General features: G+C 36.9%; 1 protein-coding gene across 8 annotated transcripts in view; it reads right to left on the bottom strand.

Annotated features, from left to right (window-relative positions):
• GGNBP2 (gametogenetin binding protein 2) overlaps positions 1-22585 on the bottom strand; it is a 31413-nt gene that overhangs the window by 7891 nt on the left and 937 nt on the right. For 4 of the 8 annotated variants that reach the window (XM_019945444.3, XM_033846497.2, XM_019945446.3 and 1 more), the window contains exons 3-8: positions 15313-15393; positions 13509-13762; positions 11348-11446; positions 6705-6830; positions 6502-6615; positions 306-515 (exon numbers count right to left, since the gene is read on the bottom strand). In XM_019945444.3, coding sequence (XP_019801003.1) covers positions 306-515; positions 6502-6615; positions 6705-6830; positions 11348-11446; positions 13509-13762; positions 15313-15393 — 884 coding nt within the window. The remainder of the gene's footprint in view (positions 1-305; positions 516-6501; positions 6616-6704; positions 6831-11347; positions 11447-13508; positions 13763-15312; positions 15394-22585) is intronic. The other 4 variants (XM_019945445.3, XM_073798362.1, XM_073798363.1 and 1 more) reach the window with 4 other exon arrangements.

Here is a 22585-nt window from a genome sequence, read left to right as displayed (position 1 = left end):
ATAAACAAAATTTAAACATGGAAACGCATGGATGGAGGGGGAAAAAAATCCCTTCTAATCATTTTCAAGTGAAAATGATAAGCTATAATAATGAAAGCCAAAAAAAGCCTGCCTACTTCAAGCAACAAGGAGAAGACAACTGATCGACATTTTCTCCCTGTTTTTACTCAGTCAACTAAATGCATATTTTAAAGAAAGCAAAATCTTTACAGGCACACTTTAATTTATACATGTATCATATGTACTGAGGCAGAAGGATAAAATGAAGCAAAGCGCTAGATAGCCCATTCTAGCAAATTACATACTCATACCCTCCTGCGAACTCTGGCTCAGCACGACCCAAAAGATGTGCAATGAAGTCTGTCTCACAGCAAACATGTATGTGTCGCTCATGTGGACAGCACCGCAAGCCTTCATAAAGTGCAGCACAGTAGCCCTTCTCTTTGCTGCAATCAAGTTCACCAATAAGGATATTGTATGCTCGGAGGACTTTATTTTTGCAATCAGTGCAAAACCTGTTGAAAAGAAAAACCTCAAAATTAAGAACTGGCTGTGTAATTATTTCATGAGGTATATAACAGTGTACTAGACAATGACACTCCCCTCCCATATAGAGCATTAAAAAAAGCCTCCATACACACATTGAAAACATACACATATAAGGTAAATACACATTTAGGAATTACATGGGTATAGCTAGATCTCCATTTGCAAATGCTTTTTAAACTAGAGAAACACATGGGCCTAAAAGAATGAGGCAGATAAATACCTGTTAGTGCATAAAATACATGGCCAGAAAATATTAGTTGCCAAGGACTAGCTTATCTTCACTTCAAGAGCTATTTGTGCAGGTCAGAAAATAAAACAACAGAGGCTACCAACCAATGACTCTAGGATCCCTCTCCTTTCAGCCCCTGAAGATAGTTGGTATCTTCAGCCAGTACACCTTGATTCAAATTTTTACATTTTAATACATCACCAGCTAAGTATGTGGGGTGGGAAGGGCAAGAAGAATGGGAAAGTGGTACATGTAATTTTTACTTTACTGGTAATTTCCAAAATGTCAAATTCTTTCCTCCAAAAGAAAATGCATGTTTCTCAACACTCAGTCATAATATAGACAACATATATGTAGAAATGTGGTTTAAACTTGACTGTACAAAATGTGGTAAAAGTACAGAAGAGCATGTGAATGTAGAAGGATGTAGAAAAGTTTTCTTTTAGAAACCATTTTTTTTTAAATACAACTTTATAAACAATTGAAAATAACTCACAAATAATAGAATTAGGACTATGACCGAGCAATTTACAGAGAAGTAACTTAAGGTGGTGGGCAATATATTCCACTATAAAGAGCATCAATAGTAATCAAAGAAATGCAAATAAAATCAACAGTAACGTATCATATACATATAATTCACTATTCAATCAGAAAGAAAAAAGAATAAAGCCTGGTTTCTTTATTTTTGAATTCCTGAAATAAGGAAGAATTCGGTCTGGCGAAAAAGGCAGGCTCACAATATTCATAACTCTGAGAAGATCAGCTGTGGTGGAATGAGGAAATTTTGCTCTCTTTGATTTAGATTCATCTACCCACATGAGCTTATCTATTCCCATAGCTTCAGTCAACATGTCTGACTCTCGACTCTACAGCTCTGCTCAAGTCTCTGTCCTTGCCTGAGGACCAGACCCATATAGAAAAAATGGGCAGCAACACAGATGTCCAAAAGGCAACACATTAAATTTGTTGTCCAAACCCAAGGGCAACACGGTTCCCTTCTTATGTTCCCTTCCATCTGTGTTAAGAAATCACCATTCAATATGGGGATATATGTATACATATAGCTGATTAACTTTGTTATAAAGCAGAAACTAACACACCATTGTAAAGCAATTATACTCCAATAAAGATGTTAAAAATAAATAAATAAAATAAAATGCAATACAAAAAAAAGAAATCACCATTCACACAGTCACCCAGGATGAAACCTCAGTTAATTCCAACTCCTCCTTAGGTCCTGCTTTTAGGGGTGGAGTCAATTGGTATCAATTCTTTCTAAAATTCCCTTGAAGGTCAATTCTTTTCAATTGCCTAGACAGTTTTTAAAAATGCTTAACAGGTTTCCCTGCTTCCACTCTTACTAGCTCTAATGCATCTCTCATACCAAAATAATTTTTTTAAACAAATCCCATTGCCTCAATCTCAGCTTAAAAAACTCCCCACTGTTTATGAATAAAGTTCAAACCCATTAAGGCCTTCAACGACTTCTCTTACCCAATCTACTATTTCCAGCCTTATTTCCCAAGATTCACCTCTCCCTTCATGGTCCCTCTACTCTACCCCGCCCCCCTATACACACCAGATATATAATGGACTTTTTTTTTTTTTAATTGAAGTACAGTTGACTTACAATGTTGTGTTAGCTTCTGGTGTACAGCAAAGTGATTCAGATATATAAATATATATATTCTTTTCCATTATGGTTTATTACAGAATATTGAATATTGTTCCCTGTGCTAGACAGTAGGACCTTGTTTATCTATTTTATATATAGTAGTTTGTATCTGCTAATCCCAAACTCCTAATTTATCCCTCCTCTATTCCCTTCACCCTTCGGTAACCATGAATTTGTCTACGTCTGCGAGCCTGTTTCTGTTTTCTACGTCTGTGAGCCTGTTTCTGTTCTGTAAATGTTTCACTGTATCATATTTTAGATTCCACATACAAGTGATATCATATGGTATTTGTCTTTCTGATTTACTTCACTTAGTATGATAATCTCTAGGTCCATCCATGTTGCTGCAAATGGCATTATTTCATTCTTTTCTATGACTGAGTACTAGTCCACTGTGTGCGTGCATGCGTGTGTGGGTGTGTGTGCATGCACGCACACAGGAAAGTTGAATTCTAGTTATGGGAATTACAGAAGGCTTCTTTAAGGATGGACGTGAAATGAAATGAATATATGTTAAAACAGAAGCTCTAAGCCCATTTTGTGAACAGAGGCAATAATGTTGACAAGTAAAGTTAAATCATTATGTTTCACTAATGCTTAAAAAATAGACACAGAAATATACAAAAATTAACCCAAAATGGGTTAAAGACCTAAACATTAAGACCTGAAACTATAAAAGCCCTAGAAGAAAACATAATAATGGAATAGATGATGATTTCTTGGATATGGCATCAAAAGCACAGGGAACAAAAGAAAAAATAGACAAATGAGACTATATCAAACTTAAAAACTTCTGTGTAGCAAAGGAAACAATGAATAGAGTGAAGGACAACCTATGGAATGGAGAAAATATTTACAAACCATATACTGGATAAGGGGTTAACATCCAGAATAAATAAAGAACTCTTACAACTCAATAACAAAACAAACAAAAAAAGAACCTGATTAAAAAATGGACAAAGGACATGAATAGACATTTCTCCAAAGAAGATATACAAATAACTAATAAGCATATGACAAAATGCTCAATATCACTAATCATCAGGGAAATGCAAATCAAAATCACACAATATCACCTCAAACCCACTGTATGGCCACTATCAAAAAATTAGAAAATAGCAAGTGTTGGCAAGGATCTGGAGAAACTGGAACCCTTGCACACTGTTGATGGGATTGTAAAATGGTGCTGCCAGCATGGCAAATATTATATTGGGTTGGCCAAAAAGTTCGTTTGGGTTTTTCCGTGACATTGTACAGAAAAACCAGAATGAACCTTTTGGCCAATCCAATAGTATAGCATTTCTTCAAAAAATTAAACACAGAGCTATCATATAATCGAGCAATCCTAGTTCTGGGAATATATACAAAAGAATTAAAAACAGGATCTCGAAGAGCTTTTTGCACACACTCATGTTCACTGCAGCATTGTTCACAATAGCCAAGATGTGGGAACAACCTAAATGTCCACTGACAGGTGAATGTGGTGTATACATACAATGAAACATTATTCATCCTCAAAAAGAAGAAAATTCTGTCATCTGTTACAACGAGGATGAACCTTATGGACATTATGCTAAGTGAAATAAGTCAGACACAAAAAGACAAATACTGCATGATTCCACTCACATGAGTTATATAAAGTAACTAAACTGAAAGTAACAAAAAAACAGAATGGTGGCTTGCAGTGGGTGAGGGGAGGGGTAAATGAGGAGTTATTGTTCAATGGATGTGGTATAGCTTCAGTCATGCTACATGAAAAAATTCTAGAGATCCACTGTACAACAATGAGCAAATAGTTAACAATACTGTACTGAACACTTAAAAACTGTTAAGAGGGCAAGTATAAGTTATGTTTTTTTATCACAATTAAAAAAAATCTTCCCCTTGGTGGGAGAAATGGTCACGGACACAGAAATAAAAATACTTCCGCGTTTTCAAGCTATAATGTAAGTTTAGATTTTTGAGTAAATAAATGGTTAAATGTCATACAGTACCAATAATGAAACTTGAAATATTTTCCCCATATCTTACTGCTTTAAATCCTCAGTCTAATATGTTTGTACGTAATCATAAGTAACATAAGTAAACAGCAATTCAAAAATTTATATGTAAGCCACAAGAATGAAAGTGATTTTTCCTGTTTTCAAAAGTAACCTTGCACACAAATTTAAAAAACATTTTCTTGGGCTTCCCCAGTGGCGCAGTGGTTGAGAGTCTGCCTGCCAATGCAGGGGACACGGGTTCGTGCCCCGGTCTGGGAAGATCCCACATGCCGCGGAGCGTCTAGGCCCGAGAGCCATGGCCGCTGAGCCTGCGCGTCCGGAGCCTGTGCTCCGCAACGGGAGAGGCCACAACAGTGAGAGGCCCGCGTACCACAAAAAAAAAAAAAAAAATTTTCTTAATTCAGAGGTTTCAGTTTCCTAACACCTCATTTCCAATAATGTACTATCATAAAATTTAACTGGCTAAATAGTGTTATAAAATCTTTATTATAAAGTGCTCAGAAAAGTCCCCTAAATAAAGTAGAAGTGCCAAGAAGGTCCATTATTCAGACGTTTAGAAATCATTTTCAACTGACTGTACCTCAAAAACTCAACCTGTACCTAAAACAACTAGATACACAAGATTAACAAGGACTTGCAAATCTGGCATGCAAAGGTTCACTGATGCACTTACTGCGTGCCAGATACTGTTCTAAGTAAGTCTTATTATGTATCATCAATCCTCACGACAAATTTAATCTTATAATAAATCCTATTAAGACCATTTCTATCATTATTTTTGTCTTAAAAAAGAAAAACACTGAGGCACAGAAAAGGAATTTGTACAAAGTTATAATCAGTAGAACCCAGATTCAATGCAATCTCCCTTAATTGCTCTTAATTGTACTTCTCCCCTCATCCTTAACATATTTATAAAATGGACTCCACCTTTCTTATAAATTACTGCCCCTTAAACACAGGAAATATCTAAAACCAATATAGGAAATTCCAAAACATTAGCTATAGTAACTAGTAATTTATCACCCGAAAAAGCTATCTTTTGGGGACCAATTCATATTGAATACAAGGATCAATTCATATTGAAAGAGAAAGGAATCTATAACAGACCTATACATTTATGTTTTACCGTTAAAAATCCCCCTCCCAAACTCCAAATAATTGACATATTCTCTACTCTCTTAGGTATAATCAACTAAGGCAAAAAACAAGAAAGTTTGTAATTCTAAAAAAAAAAAACCCTTAATAAACTTAGTATGCAGGTAAAGTCATTAGCTCATTGCCATACAAACATCAGTGTTGATAATGCCAGTTTTTATTATTTACATGTTTTCTAGAAGTATCCCCAAAGTAATTGTGTATATCTCTCCCAAAGTCAAAGAACACACAACTACAAACCCAACATGTGACAAATTTATATGAAAACAGTACAACTCCCCCCCAAGAACGCCATCTCTAGATGGCTCCCTTACCAGTTTCCTTTCCTACTGCACTCTCCCTCCCTATGAATTTCCAAATGTTAATGACACTTAGAAAATTCCTTTGTAAAGTAGTATTCTAAAAAGAAAAATCTGAAGTTACTTTTATAGTACAGGAAGCACATGAATTCCAACTCTATTTTTAGGTCTTCACAATTAAAGAAAATTAATTCAAAATACTACTAAGTAAAAGCTGCTATTTTAACTTTAATTTTGAAAAATGACATCATGAAATGCTTCTATCATAAAAACAAGGAGTACTAGAATTTCCACAGTGATTAAGTACACTTTACTTGATTTACAGTTATTGTGCGTTTCTTGAAAGGCTGGCCTGGAACCAACAGGTAGAAATTACAAAAAATGGAAATGCTGGCCTAACACAAGTCAGCCAACACTGAGAGTCATCCTATAAAGGAACTGCCTACCCTAACATTAAACTCCGCCTCATGTCAGGTATTAACGGGAAGGCTGGAGTACTATTATGTGAAGAAGGTCAGTGACAGGTCAGTCTGGAAGACTGACAGCTAAGGCGCCTTCCAACTACACCATGATGATCTTTGGACTTACCTGTGTTTTCGCAGATACGTTTCTAGTGTTTCCAAAAGACAACTAGAGTCAATTAAAACTACTTCATCCCTGCATTCTTGGGACATTAGTTCCCATACGTCCATCCAACAACCTCTGCAGAAAGAATCAAATCTTAGTGAGAAGAAGGAATATACAAGGGTAAAACATTTAAAAAAGGTGAGTAAAGGATTGCTTGATTTTACCTGGCTGTTCCCTGGAAAGGTCCATAATGGAAAATGATCCTACACTTGCTGTCCTTCCTGTGGTCTTCACTACTTCTCTTATATGTACTTAACTTCTCTGAACTGAAACTGCTACTGCTCCCTTCACTGTAGTACAGTACAGTACAAAGCTTAGTGACACTGAGATAATCTGAAGGAATAATTTCTATAGTCTAAATTAAAATCATGAACTCTTTAATACATTAAGATATTAGTACGATAAGTTTGCAAATTTGTATATAATTACATATTTAACCATATTAAAATGTTACTTAGACAGGTGCTCATATCTTTATACAAAAACTTCTGCTCAACTATTAAGTTTACCTGATATAATTTAACAACATTTACACTTATCAAGATAGTAACTGGTTAAAATACTAAGCATTTTATGAGCAAATCTACTTGGAATGTTTTAAACTCAAAAGGGCTGAAAAAAAATAAAATATTTTCACCTATAAACATGGATCAATCTTCCACAAATTGAAAATACTAAAAAGTGTTGATCTACTTAATGTGATTTTATAGCTAGCCCATGGCAACAAAATTCTTATCTACCTTCACATTTACAAGTAACTGGGAAAGTCACAGATTAATCTAATTATAGTAAATAAATTTTTATTTTTACTAAAATAAAGATAGCATACTAAGATGAACACTTTACACAGCCTAAATTAGTAGTAAGTACTATACAAATAATTTTTTGAAAACTTCCTAAAAACTTCCCAGACTCTCCCTCCCCCACAGGTTGCAATGTGGCACTGGTCATGCATTTTGCTTGGCTGCAGATGTGCATTCCAAGAGAAATATGTTTCTATATTCCATTCAATGATAGTCTTCTTGATTTTTCATGATTCTGAACAACTGGCTCCTGCCTGTTCTTCTGCAGGGTCTCACTACAGTCCTAGAAATTCATTACCTGGGATGCTTGAGATGGAAGAACTTCTGAATCTTTACTTAACCTACTCTATATACCTAAATAAGTATTTCTCAACCCCCTGCCCACCCTATAAGGTCATACGTACAATTCAGCTCCCTACTCCCATCTCACAAGGGCTCAGGCCAAGGATCAATGTTCCTTATTTTTGAAACAAAAACCTCAATTCCTGCTCTGCCCTGCATCTTATATCCTTCTATTCTCATCTCCCAAATTTGCAATTTTCTATGCCTGAGTGATCCATAATCTAAAACTGAGTAACTCTCAAACTCAAGTTCTCATTATTGAGGAAAAGGTTCATGAAATCAGAGCTGGGGAATGATTATTATACCATCAGAATGTGAAAGCATTATTCTAAAAAAAGCTTGAAAAAAATTTCTACAGCTCAAATCAAGATTTTATCCATAATCTCTCCAGACCAAATGTCTTTATATCACTCCTTCCTTTCAAGATCAAGCTCTCTAAAAAAGGAAGTCTTTTCACTTCCTTGTTCTACTCCCACACCTTCCACTCACAGTTTAACCCATTACAACCTTGCACTGCATGCACTTTTCTACCCATGCTGATCTAGATTGTTTCCATTCAGCCACAGATCTGCTCATCAAGATCACCAATTATCTCAGTGTTGCTATATCCAACAGACACTTTTGGGTCCCTGATAACTCAGCAACCTTCAACACAGCTTACCAACCACCGCCCACCCCCCGCCGCCCCACACTCTTTTCCCTTGGCTTCCTCCTACCTCTCTGGCGATTCTTTCTCGAGTTTCTTTAGGCTTATTCTTTCTACCATTAAACTGAATTCCTCAGCATTCTTTTCTACTACTCTACTCTTCCTCTAGGTGATCTTATACAGTTGAACAACATGAGGCTGAATTGCGCAGGTCCACTTATGCACGGATTGTTTTCAGTAGTAAATACCACAGTACTACACAATTTGCAGTTCGTGGAATCTGAGGATACGAAGGAACCATGTATACAAAGGGCCAACTAGAAGTTACACAAATTTTCCATTGCGTGGAGGGTCGGTGCTCCTAACCCCTGCACTGTTCCAGTCAACTGTAGGGACTTCCCTGGTAGTCCAGTGGTTAAGAATCTGCTTTCCAATGCAGGGGATGCGGGTTCGATCCCTGGTCGGAGAACTAAGATTCCCACATGCTGCAAGGCAACTAAGCCCGCGCACCACAACTACTGTACTGAGCCCAGGCGCTCTGAAGCCTGCGTGCTGCAACGAAGATCCCACATGCCCCAACGAAGATCCCACGCGCCGCAACCAAGACCCGACGCAGCCAAATAAATAAATTAATTTTTTTAAAAAAAGAGTCAACTGTATATCATTCATCAGCTACAGGCCTACAACTCTGGCCTAGACCTTTCTTTCAGACCTCGCACTTACTCCCAGACAGACAATAACTTGGGTTTATTTGCATGAATGTGAGAATACTCTCAAGAAAACTGAACTAGATTGTTACTACTGATTAGGCTAAAAGGTAATTAACTGTATTACACTTTCCCCTGAAGAAAATCTAGAGAGAGAAAGGGGGGAACAACACAGGGAAAATATAAAAAGAAAAGTCATAGTAGCATAGAATGGCAGTGACCATCCAAAGTGGAGGAGAAGTCTTGGCTAAGCAGACTAAACTCTCTGGCCTGCTATCTACATGGCTTGTGGGAATAACTGAAGCTACCTTAGGAGGTGTTGCTTAACTAACTCCACTCACACTGACTGCATAACTCAGCAAACAACCTTGCAAAACATTTGTCTTCCCATGTGGTGGGGCTAGAGCTGAAGCAGGATGTGAAGTCTGTGGAGGACTGTTTTTTGTTTTTAAGCTGAAATATAGGAAAACATAGCTGTATGTCAATTTAATAAAAGTAGATAACTGATGAAGCAAAGTCAGAGAGAAAAAGAGAAGAGGTGGAATCTGGAGCAAAAGTGGAAGGACTGGTCTTTGAAGGAAGGTGGCAATGAGCACAGATGTTTAAGATGTTGGGGTAGCTGTTGCTTTTCAGCTCCTCAATGAAGAATATTCATAACAAAAACACAGAAGGCAGCCTTTGTATTATATCATACTACTCTGTGGCTTTAGTCAACAGGTTATTCAGAAAAGGTTACTGTCTAATGAGAAAATTAGAATGGATTCTGCATTCAGAAAGTCAGGAATTCTTTAAAGACATTGGTAAATCAGGTATATGAAATAATTATCCTTAGATAAGCACTTTAGGTTGTGTAGAGCTTTACTGGGTTCAGAGCTCTCACACTTAGAAATCATATAAAGTGTGGTTCTTGTTTAGATCTTGATTCTAACAAATCAGTGTAAGAAGACACTTTTAGAGAGAGTTGGGGAAATCTGAATATGAACTGGGTATTAGATTATTATAGTTAAAAGTTTTGTTAGGTGTTACAATGGCACTGTCATGAAAGAAAATATCACTGCATTCAGAGATGAATGTGGAAATATGTAGTAGTAAAATAACATGATGCCTGGAACTTGCTTTAAAATACTTCAGCAGGGCTTGCCTGGTGGCACAGTGGTTGAGAGTCCGCCTGCTCATGCAGGGGACACGGGTTCGTGCCCTGGTCTGGGAAGATCCCACATGCCGCGGAGCGGCTGGGCCCGTGAGCCACGGCCACTGAGCCTGTGTGTCCGGAGCCTGTGCTCCGCAACAGGAGAGGCCACGGCAGTGAGAGGCCCGCGTACCGAGGAAAAAAAAAAAAAAAAAACTTCAGCAAAGGAAAAGGTGAACAAATGAAATAAATGTGGCAAATCTTGATAACTACTGAGTCTAGGTGAAGGTATTTGGGGGTAAGAGGGTCCTTGTATAGTCTCTCTACTTTTCTATGTGTTTGACAGTTTTCATAATAAAAGTTTAAAAACTTTTTTGTTCCTGAGTATAGAAAAAAAAAAGGATTATTAACTATTAACACACCACCACCTGGTCACCTAGGTCTTTTTACCAGAGCGGAAAATGTCAATTTAACAATGGTGTCAACACTACTAATGAGATATCCAAAATAAACTAATTTTTAAAATTAATTCAGAAGTATAGTTTTACATCATCTCATTCTCTCCCCAAACAAAAGTTACTTCTTAGAAACTCCCTTCAAATTCCACTGCTTCTCCTTACCACCCCCAACCCCAAGCAATTTTGAAGGGGCAACTGTGACACTGTGCTGCTTCTGGGGGCAGAAGCAGCCTTGGACACTGTAGCTCCTAACCAAGAAGAAAACTGCAAGTTAGTTACATAAATTCACATTGCTATAACTGATTCAAGATTTTTTTTTAAATCCTTGGTAAATTATTAGGGAGACCTAGAGACAAGGAAGACAAGAAAAATAATTTATACATTATGACTATTACATAGATTAAAAAAAGATACCACGACTTTGAAAAATTTAATATTGGCTACATAAATTTCCACAAAGATCTCAACCTCCTTTCTCTGAAACATATTTAATACAAGGAAAAAAAAAACTTAAAAAAAATAAAATCAAACCTATGTAGTCCCAATGCAAAAAGGCCTACAGAACCAGGAGACATTTATTTTGACCAATTAAGTGGTTTTTATGTTACAGTGTAAACAATTAATGAAATAAAACTAGCAGGGCTTCTTTTCTTTTCACCAAATGTGATCAACATTTATAATCTTAACACCAACAAAGCATCCTGATAATCATTTCTACTTACCCCAAAGGTTTTGGTTTGTGCGTATCTAAGGAGTGCAACTGACATCTCTTGTTCTTTTTACTTTTTGGAATAGCATCTATCATGTCATTTAGTTTGGACCTAATTAAAAATAAAACATTAAAGGTTTGATTAATATTAACTTTTCTTTAGAATTTTCAAAATCTCTATGCCTTTTAGTGAGAAGTATATGTAAAGTATTAGACATATCACTTACTTTGAAAATTTCTCATCAAACTCTAACCCAAGAGTCAGTACATTTATATTCCCTTTCCATTCACAGCCTATCGAAACATTGAAGACCTGCCCTATTCAACATACTCTTGCCCCTAGACTACACGTGTCTCATTCATCCCTGCATCTGCATTGTATCTAGCAGTGTGCCTGGCACTCAAATATTTTATGACTGATTGCTACCTGACTCTCAGCCATACTCCCTTGTCCAAACATTAGATATCTAAACATACACTATCCTTGGGAATTCCCTGGCGGTCCAGTGGTTAGGACTCCGTGCTCTCACTGCTAACAGCCCGGGTTCAATCCCTGGTCGGGGAACTATTATAAAATCCCACAAGCCACGTAGTACGGCCAAAAAAAAAAAAAAAAGGAAACAATAAAAGATACACTATATACACTAAAAGATACACTATAAACAATAAAAGATACAGTATATACACTATCCCTGATGAGGAGCCTTCAACAGAAATTTTATGCAAATATAGAAATACATAAGGCTAACTATCCAAACCCTGCATCCAATCAGCAAAGCTTGTCAACTCTAACTTTTAAATATATTCAGAATCAAATCATGTCTCATCACCTCCACCGTTACCACCCTTGTCCAACTCGCCTCTCTAGCTTAATCAACTGCAACAACTGGCCTCCCAAATGGTCTCTTTGCTTCTACAGTTTGCCTTTACACACTATGTTTCACTTAGCAGCTGGAGTCATCTTTTCAAAACAAAAATCACATTATGTTATTTCTCGATTCAAAAACCCTCCAAGGCTTCTTTTCTGAGGGAGAGTAAAAATCCGAAGTCTCTACCACCACCTCAAAGTAGGTTTGGTCTTCAGACCTCTTCTCTTTTCCTATTTACACTTACCCTTTGGTGATCACATCTCATCTCATGGGTTTAAGTATACATATAAATACTATATATATGTTGATGACACAAATTTATATCTCTAGGCCAGAACTCTCTGAACTCTACCTGGACGTCCAACTGCTATCTCAAATTAACACATCCAAAAGTGAGTTCTGCAAAAGTGCTCCTCTCTCCTGCAGGCCTACCCACTTCAGGAAATGGAAACCATCTGTCCTGCTCTTTAGACCCCAAATCTGGGAATCATCCTTGATGCCCTCCTCCATATCCAATCTACCCAGAAATCCTGTTGGCTCATTCCTCAAAATATATCCAGGATCCAACCATTCCTCATTATCTCCGTGGCCACTATACTGGTCACTATTATTTCTTGCATGGACTATATTAAACAAGCCTGTTTCTCCACCCTTCCATGACCCTTCTACTTATTCTCAACACAGAGGTGACAGTAAGCAAAACTTCAAGGGAGACCATGTATTCCTCTGCTCAAAACCTTCCCAAATCTTCCCATCTCAGAGTTAAAAATACAAAAGACCTCAAGATGGCACTCCATAATTAGGCCTTTTAGTACTCCTGTGACCTCATCTTTTATTACCATTCCCTTCATTCATCTGGCTCCAGCCACAATGGCTCCCTTGCTGTTCTTCAAACATTCCAGGAAAACTCCCACCTCTGAACCTTTACATTTGCTGCTCCTTCTTTGCCTTCCCCCAGATATCTACATGCTTCACTCACTTCATTCAAATCTATATTCAATGTCATTTTATCAGAGAGGCCTTCCCTGACCACTCTCCATATGAATTCTACCCACTCATTGTCTATCTCCCTTACTGGTTTGTCTTTGTAACTTAACATCCTTGACAAATTATGTATTTGTTTACTGCCTGCCTCTCCCCACATGAGAAAAGAAACTTTACAGCCACTGGCACATAGGAGTTACTCAATAAAAGTGTTGAATCTGGACTCAAGCTTTGCCCCAACCAAATTTAGAAAAAAAGCTGCCACTGTCACCAAGTTTAAAAATTTAACAAACTCATTGTTTCTTAATTGATTATACTCACCCATGTACATAAAATAATGTATAAAGTTTCTTTGCATCAGTCATGCAGCTTCGAGTTACAGATAGGACTCCCTTGGGCCCCACAGTCAGGGGTTCAAGGGCAGGATTTCCAGACTCTACAAGCTGGGAAAAGAGGCGCTCCACACTTCGACGACAACCAACACATGGGACAAGCTGAGAAAGTGCGCTCAAGACTTCACGCGATGTCACCACCATGGCAATACTTAGATCTTGCTGCTTAAGCATACTATGTCGCTGAGAGAAGAGGGAAAGAAAAATAGAGTTTGTAAGAAAGACATGAAATGACTCTTTCACCACTCTTTCTGGTTCCTATCCTTGTGCAGTGAGTACAGCCTGGGCAGGGCTTGCCATCTCTATCTGCAACTGAGTCAGTAAGGCAAGGCAGTCGGCCTTGTCCATGCTGTACTGAGTTTGCTCCACAAATCCCCGTTCTAGAATCTAGGGTATAAAAAACTCCACTTAGGATGACAGGGCTATGCAGTATGTGACCCAGCATAGGAAAAAGAAGCCCTGCATGTGGAAATTTAGTGCCTGTCAAATGTGCATTAAGCTTAGTACTCTCACTTAAAATAAAAAATTTCAGAAAGGAAAGAAAGAAAAGAATAAAGACACAAAGCAGCTTTACCATGTCTTTTTCTCAACCTTTAGCAACACACTACATTTAGCTACACAAGTCAAGTCAGGATAGTGATCATGTAGAGCAGCAATTCTCAACCTGGAGGTATGGGCAGGTATGTCATGGATTAGTGGGAGAGAACAAGGCCTATCTTACCTATGTAGGAGCCTGCAGTGAGTAACTAAAATGCTGGTGCATATGAATGTTATCTGTTGGTTATGACAAGGAAGAGAAATGACTGAGAACCATAGCTGTAGAGAAATGGGCAAAACTCATAAATAACTTCTACTTAGATGGAGTTATAGTTATACTACAAGTAATACCTCCAGTTTACAAAAAAAAAAAACAGATGAGAAAGTAAGATAACTCCCAAAAAGGATATTCTCACATTTACTATTAACCTTTAATTCAAAGTTTTCTCCAAAAGTTGAAATAGAATTTTGAAATAAAGTAACCATTTATCTTCCTTTACTTTGATCATATATAGTGTATTTACAAAGTATCACACTGTTTAATAATGAAATAAGACTGGGAGTTTTGGGTTAGTAGATGCAAACTATTACATTTAGAATGGATAAACAAGGTCCTACTGTATAGCACAGGGAACTATATCCAATCTCCTGGGATAAACCATAATGCAAAAGAATATAAAGAACATATATATGTGTATAACTGAGTCACTGTGCTGTACAGCAGAAATTAGCACAACATTGTAAATCAACTATACTTCAATAAAAAATTAAATTAAAAAACAAATAAAAATCAGAAAATTCACTATACAAGATTAATTTTTTTTACTGAACAAAACAATTACTACAGAAAAAAACGAAGTTCTCAATGAAAAGCTGTCTGCTCTACCTTCTAAAAACAGGGAAATTAAATTTAAACTAAATTTAAACTGGTGAAATTAAAGCCTTACAGACATGTAACATGATAACACACCACCACCAAATCTTTCACATCACAGGTTTGTAAATATACCTGGAACAATAGTAAAAGAAAGCAACCTCACTGCAATCTTAAGACCTAAAGAGTCCTAGGTAAAACAAAATTAATACTTACAGGTAAAATTTTAAATGACTCTTTAAAACACACATACATACATACACACACATGCGCACACGCGCACACACACACCATTTAAAACATTAATTTTTAAAACTATTACCTGAATGAACTGCTTTAGTTGTGCACCATTATTTTGATGCCCATCGAGATTTAACACATTGTCAGGAAATTCCATCACCATCTTAATATGCAAAAAAATAAAAATCAATTATTTTATCCTCTTTGAGCACATGATACAGACTATTTTATAGTCTCCTAGGATAGAAATAGACCCCTAAAGCCCAATTTGCTCCCTCCCACTTCCATCAAAAAGTTAAAAAAAATCCAAGTTACAGTTTCTAAAGCTAGAAATGGTATAGTCATTAAAATCAAGGGCACTGAAGTCAGGCAGACTTGAATTCAAATCCCAGCTCTATCACTTACAATTTATGTCATAATTCTGGGCAAGTTATTTAACCTGATTTTCAGCTTCCTCATTTGTAAAATGAGATTAAATAATAATTTTTCGTATCTCTCATCAAACGGGTTGTGAGGATTAAATTATATTTTAAAATGTTTGTTGCAGTGGCTAATAATAGCATTTAATAAGTGAAATAACCTGATATCTTACATTAAATATCCTGATATTTTCAGTTATTCCTCAACTACAGAATATAATAAATCTTACCATGTAAATGACTATATAATGACTTCACTACACACACACACACACACACACACACACACACACACACTCAGAATAATACCCAGCACATAGTAAATGTTTGCTCTAATCATGAACCGAAAAAAATATACTGTGATATTTATTCGATTATCAAAATTCACTACCAGAGGAAGAGGGATACATAAAGCTTAAGGATGTCGCAGGATGTCAGATAATGGGAATTAGTAATCAGCACATTTCACTGATTTGTGACATCACCAAAGTACCTTAGTTATGTACCACTAGAAAAGAGCCATTATAACTGGAAAATGTCACCAAACGAAAGAAGCATACCAATTTCAGAGATGTTAAATGTGAAAAAAAAGTATGCCTTCAAAACAATGAAATAAAGTAACACATTTGTATCTTAACTAAAACACTGTTAAACATATCAAACATACTGTGCTAGAACAAACTTCTATTTCCAGATGACAAGGGGCACAAACTCCTACACACCCAAAGAGTGAAGTCAGGATAAAGAGACCATTTGAGGCAAAACCAAAAAACTAAAAAACCCCACCCACCTGAATGTGATCTTAAAAAGATTCCTCCCTTCACCAACCAGCAACACAAAGACCTGCTTCTTTAATCAAGTGACCATTCTTTCCCCTCCACATTAGAAATGAGAGCCTAAAAACATGCTTGTTCTAGCAGTAAACTGAGGACTAAACAAGTAAGGCAAATATAAGCAACAGATATAAGACATTTTCTTTATTAAGAAGGGACTACTGGATATGTGAACTAGAAAGACAAGTGGATACTAAGGATGGACAATGACGCCAACACCGATTCAACAATCCAGAGGACTTCAGTGTATTTCACAGGCTCAAAAACTGCATGTACAATATGATTCAAATTTTTATGTGTATATTTTCTTACAGAAAAAGAAAATACATAATATATTAGATGTGGCTATCTCTAGGCAGTGAAAAGATACATGACTTTTTTCTTTACATGTTCCTATCTTTCCCAAATGTATTATAATACACATATACCACTTATTACCGGGGAAAGAGCTACTGTTCCTTGTTTCCAATTCTATATTCATTATACCATATTCAGAGACATGCTTCCATTTCAATAGCTTTTACTATTCTGGAAGTTTCTTCTTCCATACATACAGACTACATGTCCTTATCTCACAATTTTAGGATCAATTATCCAGTTTTCAGGTTAATCAACTTCTCTCCAGTTTTCCCTCTCAGAGTTGTCTTATCTCCAAAGAGTGGTGGTGATAATAATAAAGACATTTAATGTAGCTTTATGCATACTAGCCATTGCTCTAAACACTGTCATATATTAACTTTGCCAACAGTACAAAGTAAAACTGGTCATCTAGTCATCTTAATAATCCTGGTATTAGAAATCCTGACCCATGAAGACTGAAAAAAGAATACTGCAATTAACTCACATTATGTTTTCTGGAATCACCACATGGTTTAAAACACAAAGAAATTAACTGTCAAGTCATAAAAAAGGTATAGGATAAACTTTTAAAGCCACATAGCTCAACAGAACACTGCAGGTCACTCCACATCTACCATTTAAGCAACTAATACCTTGATTTGCATTTCCACTTGCTTTATACAAATATACACCATTTCACCACATATTAATTGCCACCATAAAAAAAAACTGAGACAATTACCTATACTACTTTAAGATCAAAGCTACTCAATTTACCAAATCAAGGTCTCTCCAGTCCAGTTCATAGGTGAAATCCTAAATTGACTCCGTGTAAGTGAATTATTTTTATTCTGATCAACCATATTTTATTGTTTTAATAATTAAAGCAGGGGCTTCCCTGTTGGCGCAGTGGTTAAGAATCTGCCTGCCAATGCAAGGGACACGGGTTCGAGCCCTGGTTCAGGAAGATGCCACACGCCGCGGAGCATCTAAGCCAGTGTGCCACAACTACTGAGCCTGAGCTCTAGAGCCCACGAGCCACAACTACTGAGCCCACGTGCCACAACTACTGAAGCCTGCACGTCTAGAGCCCGTGCTCCGCAACAAAGGGAAGCCACCGCAATGAGAAGCCCGCGCACCGCAACGAAGAGTAGCCCCCACTCACCGCAACTAGAGAAAGCCTGCGCACAGCAACGAAGACCCAACACAGCCAAAAATGAATAAATAAATAAATTTATAGGAAAAAAAAAATTAAAGCAGAGGTCAAAAAATACACCTAACATACTGAGACCTACCAGCTGACCTTTAAAATATATATGTATGGGGCTTCCCTGGTGGTGCAGTGGTTGCGAGTCCGCCTGCCGATGCAGGGGACACGGGTTCGTGCCCCGGTCCGGGAAGATCCCACATGCCGCGGAGCAGCTGGGCCTGTGAGCCATGGCTGCTGGGCCTGGGCGTCTGGAGCCTGTGCTCCGCAACGGGAGAGGCTACAACAGTGAGAGGCCCGTGTACCGCAAAAAAAAAAAAAAAAAAAAATACATATATATATATATATATATACATATATACGTATATAAAATTTAATGGATAATACCTACTTTAGGAATCCTTTTTAAAAAGTCTATAAACAGAGTTAAAATTTTAAAAAAACCAAAAACCCCTCATTTCCAATCATTTCATTTTCACCTAACTAGTACAGATAAATGTCAAGATCAGGTCTATTACTGCATCTTTCCTGGGTTTCACTGGCTTGGATAATACTAAATTTTCTCTTGTACATACTCAATACCACTGGGTTAGAAACTTTGCACTCACACTAAGTAACTACTGTCCTTGCCATTCACTTAGGACAATGGCTTTTTACCTTGCTGTTTACTGGCCAATCACTATATGCTCTTCAATGATGACACCACAATAAAAGGGAAAAAAGGGAAAAAAGAAAAAGAGGAAGATAGAGGATAGCAGCACTATTTTTCCCCATTCTTTAAAACCACTTCCTTGACTTAATCTTCAGATTCTAGGTTACCTAAAGGAAGATGGTCATGTAAAGTATTTCAGGTGTGGTCTCACAGAGGAATCTTTAGTGTTTGGCTTCATGATGAGGTTGCCTATCCCTAGCAAGCCAAAGATAGAACAAGTCATTGTCCTGCAATTACTGCTTTATAAAGTGTATTGAATCCATTACCCACTTTCACTCTTAAGTATCTGTCCTGGTTTCTCCTGACCACAAATAATCTGTTCTTAGCACATTCTCACAAGCTCTAACCCAACAATACTAAGCTTGTATTTATTAAAAATCATTGTCCCTTTAGTTTTAGTTTTTTACTTCCTTATCCTCACAGCCACCTGCAACATCTATCACCTTTGGTAAATTAGTTAAATATTTAATCAAGAGTTGAAAGCAAACAATAAATACTAAACTTCTAACTGATGCTAAATACCTAATCCCCAAAAGGATATGCTACATTTTAAAATCTTTTTTAAGTCTCAATCAAAAAACCTTTATCAGAGTTTCTAGTCCCTTTTAGATTGGTTTGAATTAGAAGGGTAAACTGTGTTCCAGAAATATTGTAGCAATCTGACAGTATGCATCAATAATTTTATAAAAGGTTTTTATCCTTTGACACGTAATTTTCCTCCCAAACCCTGAAAAAAAAATTGTTAATGCAAAGATTTATGCATTATTTATATTCTTAGAGTATTATTCATAGTAAAAACTAGAACCACCTCTATGTCCAACAAAGGGAGAATGATTACATTATGGAATGTCACACAACATGGCCACTAAAGCTGTTTAAGAATGACAAGAGAAAATGTTCTCAATATTACATTTAGTGAGAAAAAAGCAAGATATAAAGTGTTACAGAAAACGATAGATCTCAACTCTGCATCTGTGTCTATGATGGGAACTACACCAAATGCTGCTATATTCTTAGCTATCTCTTGGAAGTAGGGTTAAGGATAATTTGTTTTGCAATTATTTTTCAAGATTATTTTATAAGGAGTATATATTTTGACTATTAATTCCTTTAAAAATACTTTAAAAATCTTAATTCTTCAAAGATGTCTTTAAAATAAAATCTGTATTCTGTCCATCTGCTATTCTATAATTCTAATAACACTGAAAAGCATTTTGGCTACATAGTGTACCACTTTCCTGAATATTCCACCAGTTTACTTATTGGAGATTTTCTGAAATACACCTACGTCAGCACTGTACTCAAGTATTCAAACCCACTAAACTGCCATATGAGTCTTTTAAATGCGGCTACAACACACCACATGAAAGAGGAGGCTACTTCCTCACATACAAGCTTGTTAATTTCATTTTACAAATCCAACTTAAAATTGCCCAGTTTACCTAAGTAGAGGTTTCAGCTTCTGTTACTAAAACGACAAATATTTGTAACTGATTGTAAACATTACAACTAGACTTAACATCTAGAAGCTAACAAGATTCTAAGACTACTGGAAATAATGATCACACAATGTTTCCTCAGTGCATTACCTATGGACCCTAGGAACAAAGACCAAACCAAAAGTTAACTTCAGGGTGACAATGCCATCAAACTAACAATGGACCCGTGCATAACCCTCTGCTGCAGCCTTCTCCCCTCCCTCTTCCCCAACAGGTGTTTGCTCTACATTATTCCTTTAAGTAGCGTTTGGTAGAATGGTTCTGAAACTTGTTTCCCTAAATATGATGCATTCTTGACAAGATTTTTCACTAACCAGCATTCAATGACCGTGCATAAGTTCCATAACAAAGCAATATATAGTCTCACTCATTTCCTAGTGATAAAAACCCTTCCACAGTAAAGAAAAACTGCACCTTTTCCTAAATAAAATGCTATTTTAAGATATTTAAGTTGAGTAAGCCTAAATTTTATTTGCCTGGGTCACAAGTCCACAATACAATAAAAATGAAACTCAACCACCAGGTCAGTCCAATCCCAACTTCTCTAGAGAAATAAGTACAAAAACAAATCACAGGGCAGGTTACCTCTTTTTCTTTGGAAAATTTTGGAAATTCATCATTGTATAGAGAATAGAGTATAAAACCCCCCAAGCTGACTATTTTAAAGCACTACATGATGGATGTATCAATGCTACATTCACATTAAAGGTGATTACGTGAGCATAAGGAGAATCAGTGTCTTTTAAATTTTTGTAAATACTCAAACTTATGTTTGATTTCCCCTGTTTTGATAGTATACACTCAATAGTAATCTTATGTCCAAACACACAGAACTTTTTTTTTTTTAACTTCAAAGGCTTTCTGGGACAATAAACATAAAAGGTTGATACCAAACTATGTGCTCTAGAAAAGTGTCTGTGTTGGAGGGAGAGAGAAGAAAGAAAATATCAACACATGAACTCATATTAGTTTTCAAACTGAAAAATGCATCATTTAATTTGATCAGTGTTAGTTTTTTAAAAAACTACTTAAAATACAAGTCCATTATACTTTTAATGCAAAAAGTGCAGAAATCATGACCACGGCATACAAGTACACTTTCTAATTCAACAACACAAATTCTATTTACCTTATATCAGCCCAAATCATTCTACCTTTTTCCATGAAAAAAAATGCACGTGGATAATTATAGATGCTTTCACTTAAAAAGTTCTAACAAATTAAGTCATTCAATAGCTCTTCTAATCCTTTTAAAGGTACTGCAGCTCAATCAAGTCTTAACTGAGACTGGCAAACAGAAAGGCATAGACTGGCATCTCTACAATGACTTGCATTTTATACAAAATTTGAAAAAAGTTCAGTAGATATTTGCAAAAAAGAAATTCAGGAACAAAACAGATCAACTGCCTTTGAAAAGGAAAAAAGCTAAAGGTGTTACGATGAAGACACAACACCTTATCAAAGCAGGCAAATGTATAATCCAAAGCTTCAGCATCATCAAAACGCAGATTTCAAGATATTGAGAAAAGGTTCATTTCATTTCGTAAGAAATTGTGGCAAGCAACTGCACTCATTTCCTGTTCAGATTCAATTCAAATTTCTACCATTTCCTTTTAAAGGAAATACTACAGCAACACAGGGCAGAGGGTCTGTAATGCTGTACCACGCTAAAAAGGAAAACTACTCAGAACTGGGTTTTGACATTCAAGACGAGCAATCAGCTTTTTACAATGCTCTTACACATTCAATCACTTTGCTTCCTTTGAAAAGGCTACCTGTAAAGAATAACTAATGACAAGAAAGTCCATTTTGAAGAGTCATGGCCTAGCAATACAATCATTTCGAACAGTTTTAATGTACGGGCATATTGAGACTATAACGAAATCAGATCATTTTAGTGGAATCTTTACTGTGCAAGAGCATGTCACTCTGCCCTCAGTAATTATGCTTATGAAGAGCTGTAGTATTAAGATAGAAAATAGACAGGTAGCAGTGCAGCTGCGACATTTCCAGATAATTAAGCCTCCCCGAGGGTAGGTCGTTTCTGTAAGGGATAGGCCCTTGACGCCCAATATCCTTCAACCCGTATCCGAGGCGCGTGCTTTGGCAAAAGCACCGTCTGCTAAAGGGAAAGGGTGAAGCTAGAGGGTTGAAAAAAGCAGGGAGAGCTGGGGTGAGGGGCTCAAAGTGCGTACGGAGCGCTAGCCTGGGGCCCCGCAAAGGTTAGCGAGCCACCCACTGCAAAGGCGAGTTTGCGGGGCCTGCCGGAGAGAAGGCCTCGCCTAGGAGTTGCAACACTCTTTCTCCAGTGCGCAGCGCTCGGCCTGGGGGAGGGGGAGGAGGGGA

The sequence above is a fragment of the Tursiops truncatus genome, chromosome 20 (genome assembly GCF_011762595.2).
Source record: "Tursiops truncatus isolate mTurTru1 chromosome 20, mTurTru1.mat.Y, whole genome shotgun sequence".
Classification (NCBI taxonomy): Eukaryota; Metazoa; Chordata; class Mammalia; order Artiodactyla; family Delphinidae; genus Tursiops; species Tursiops truncatus.
This window is presented reverse-complemented; position numbering and strand designations above follow the sequence as displayed.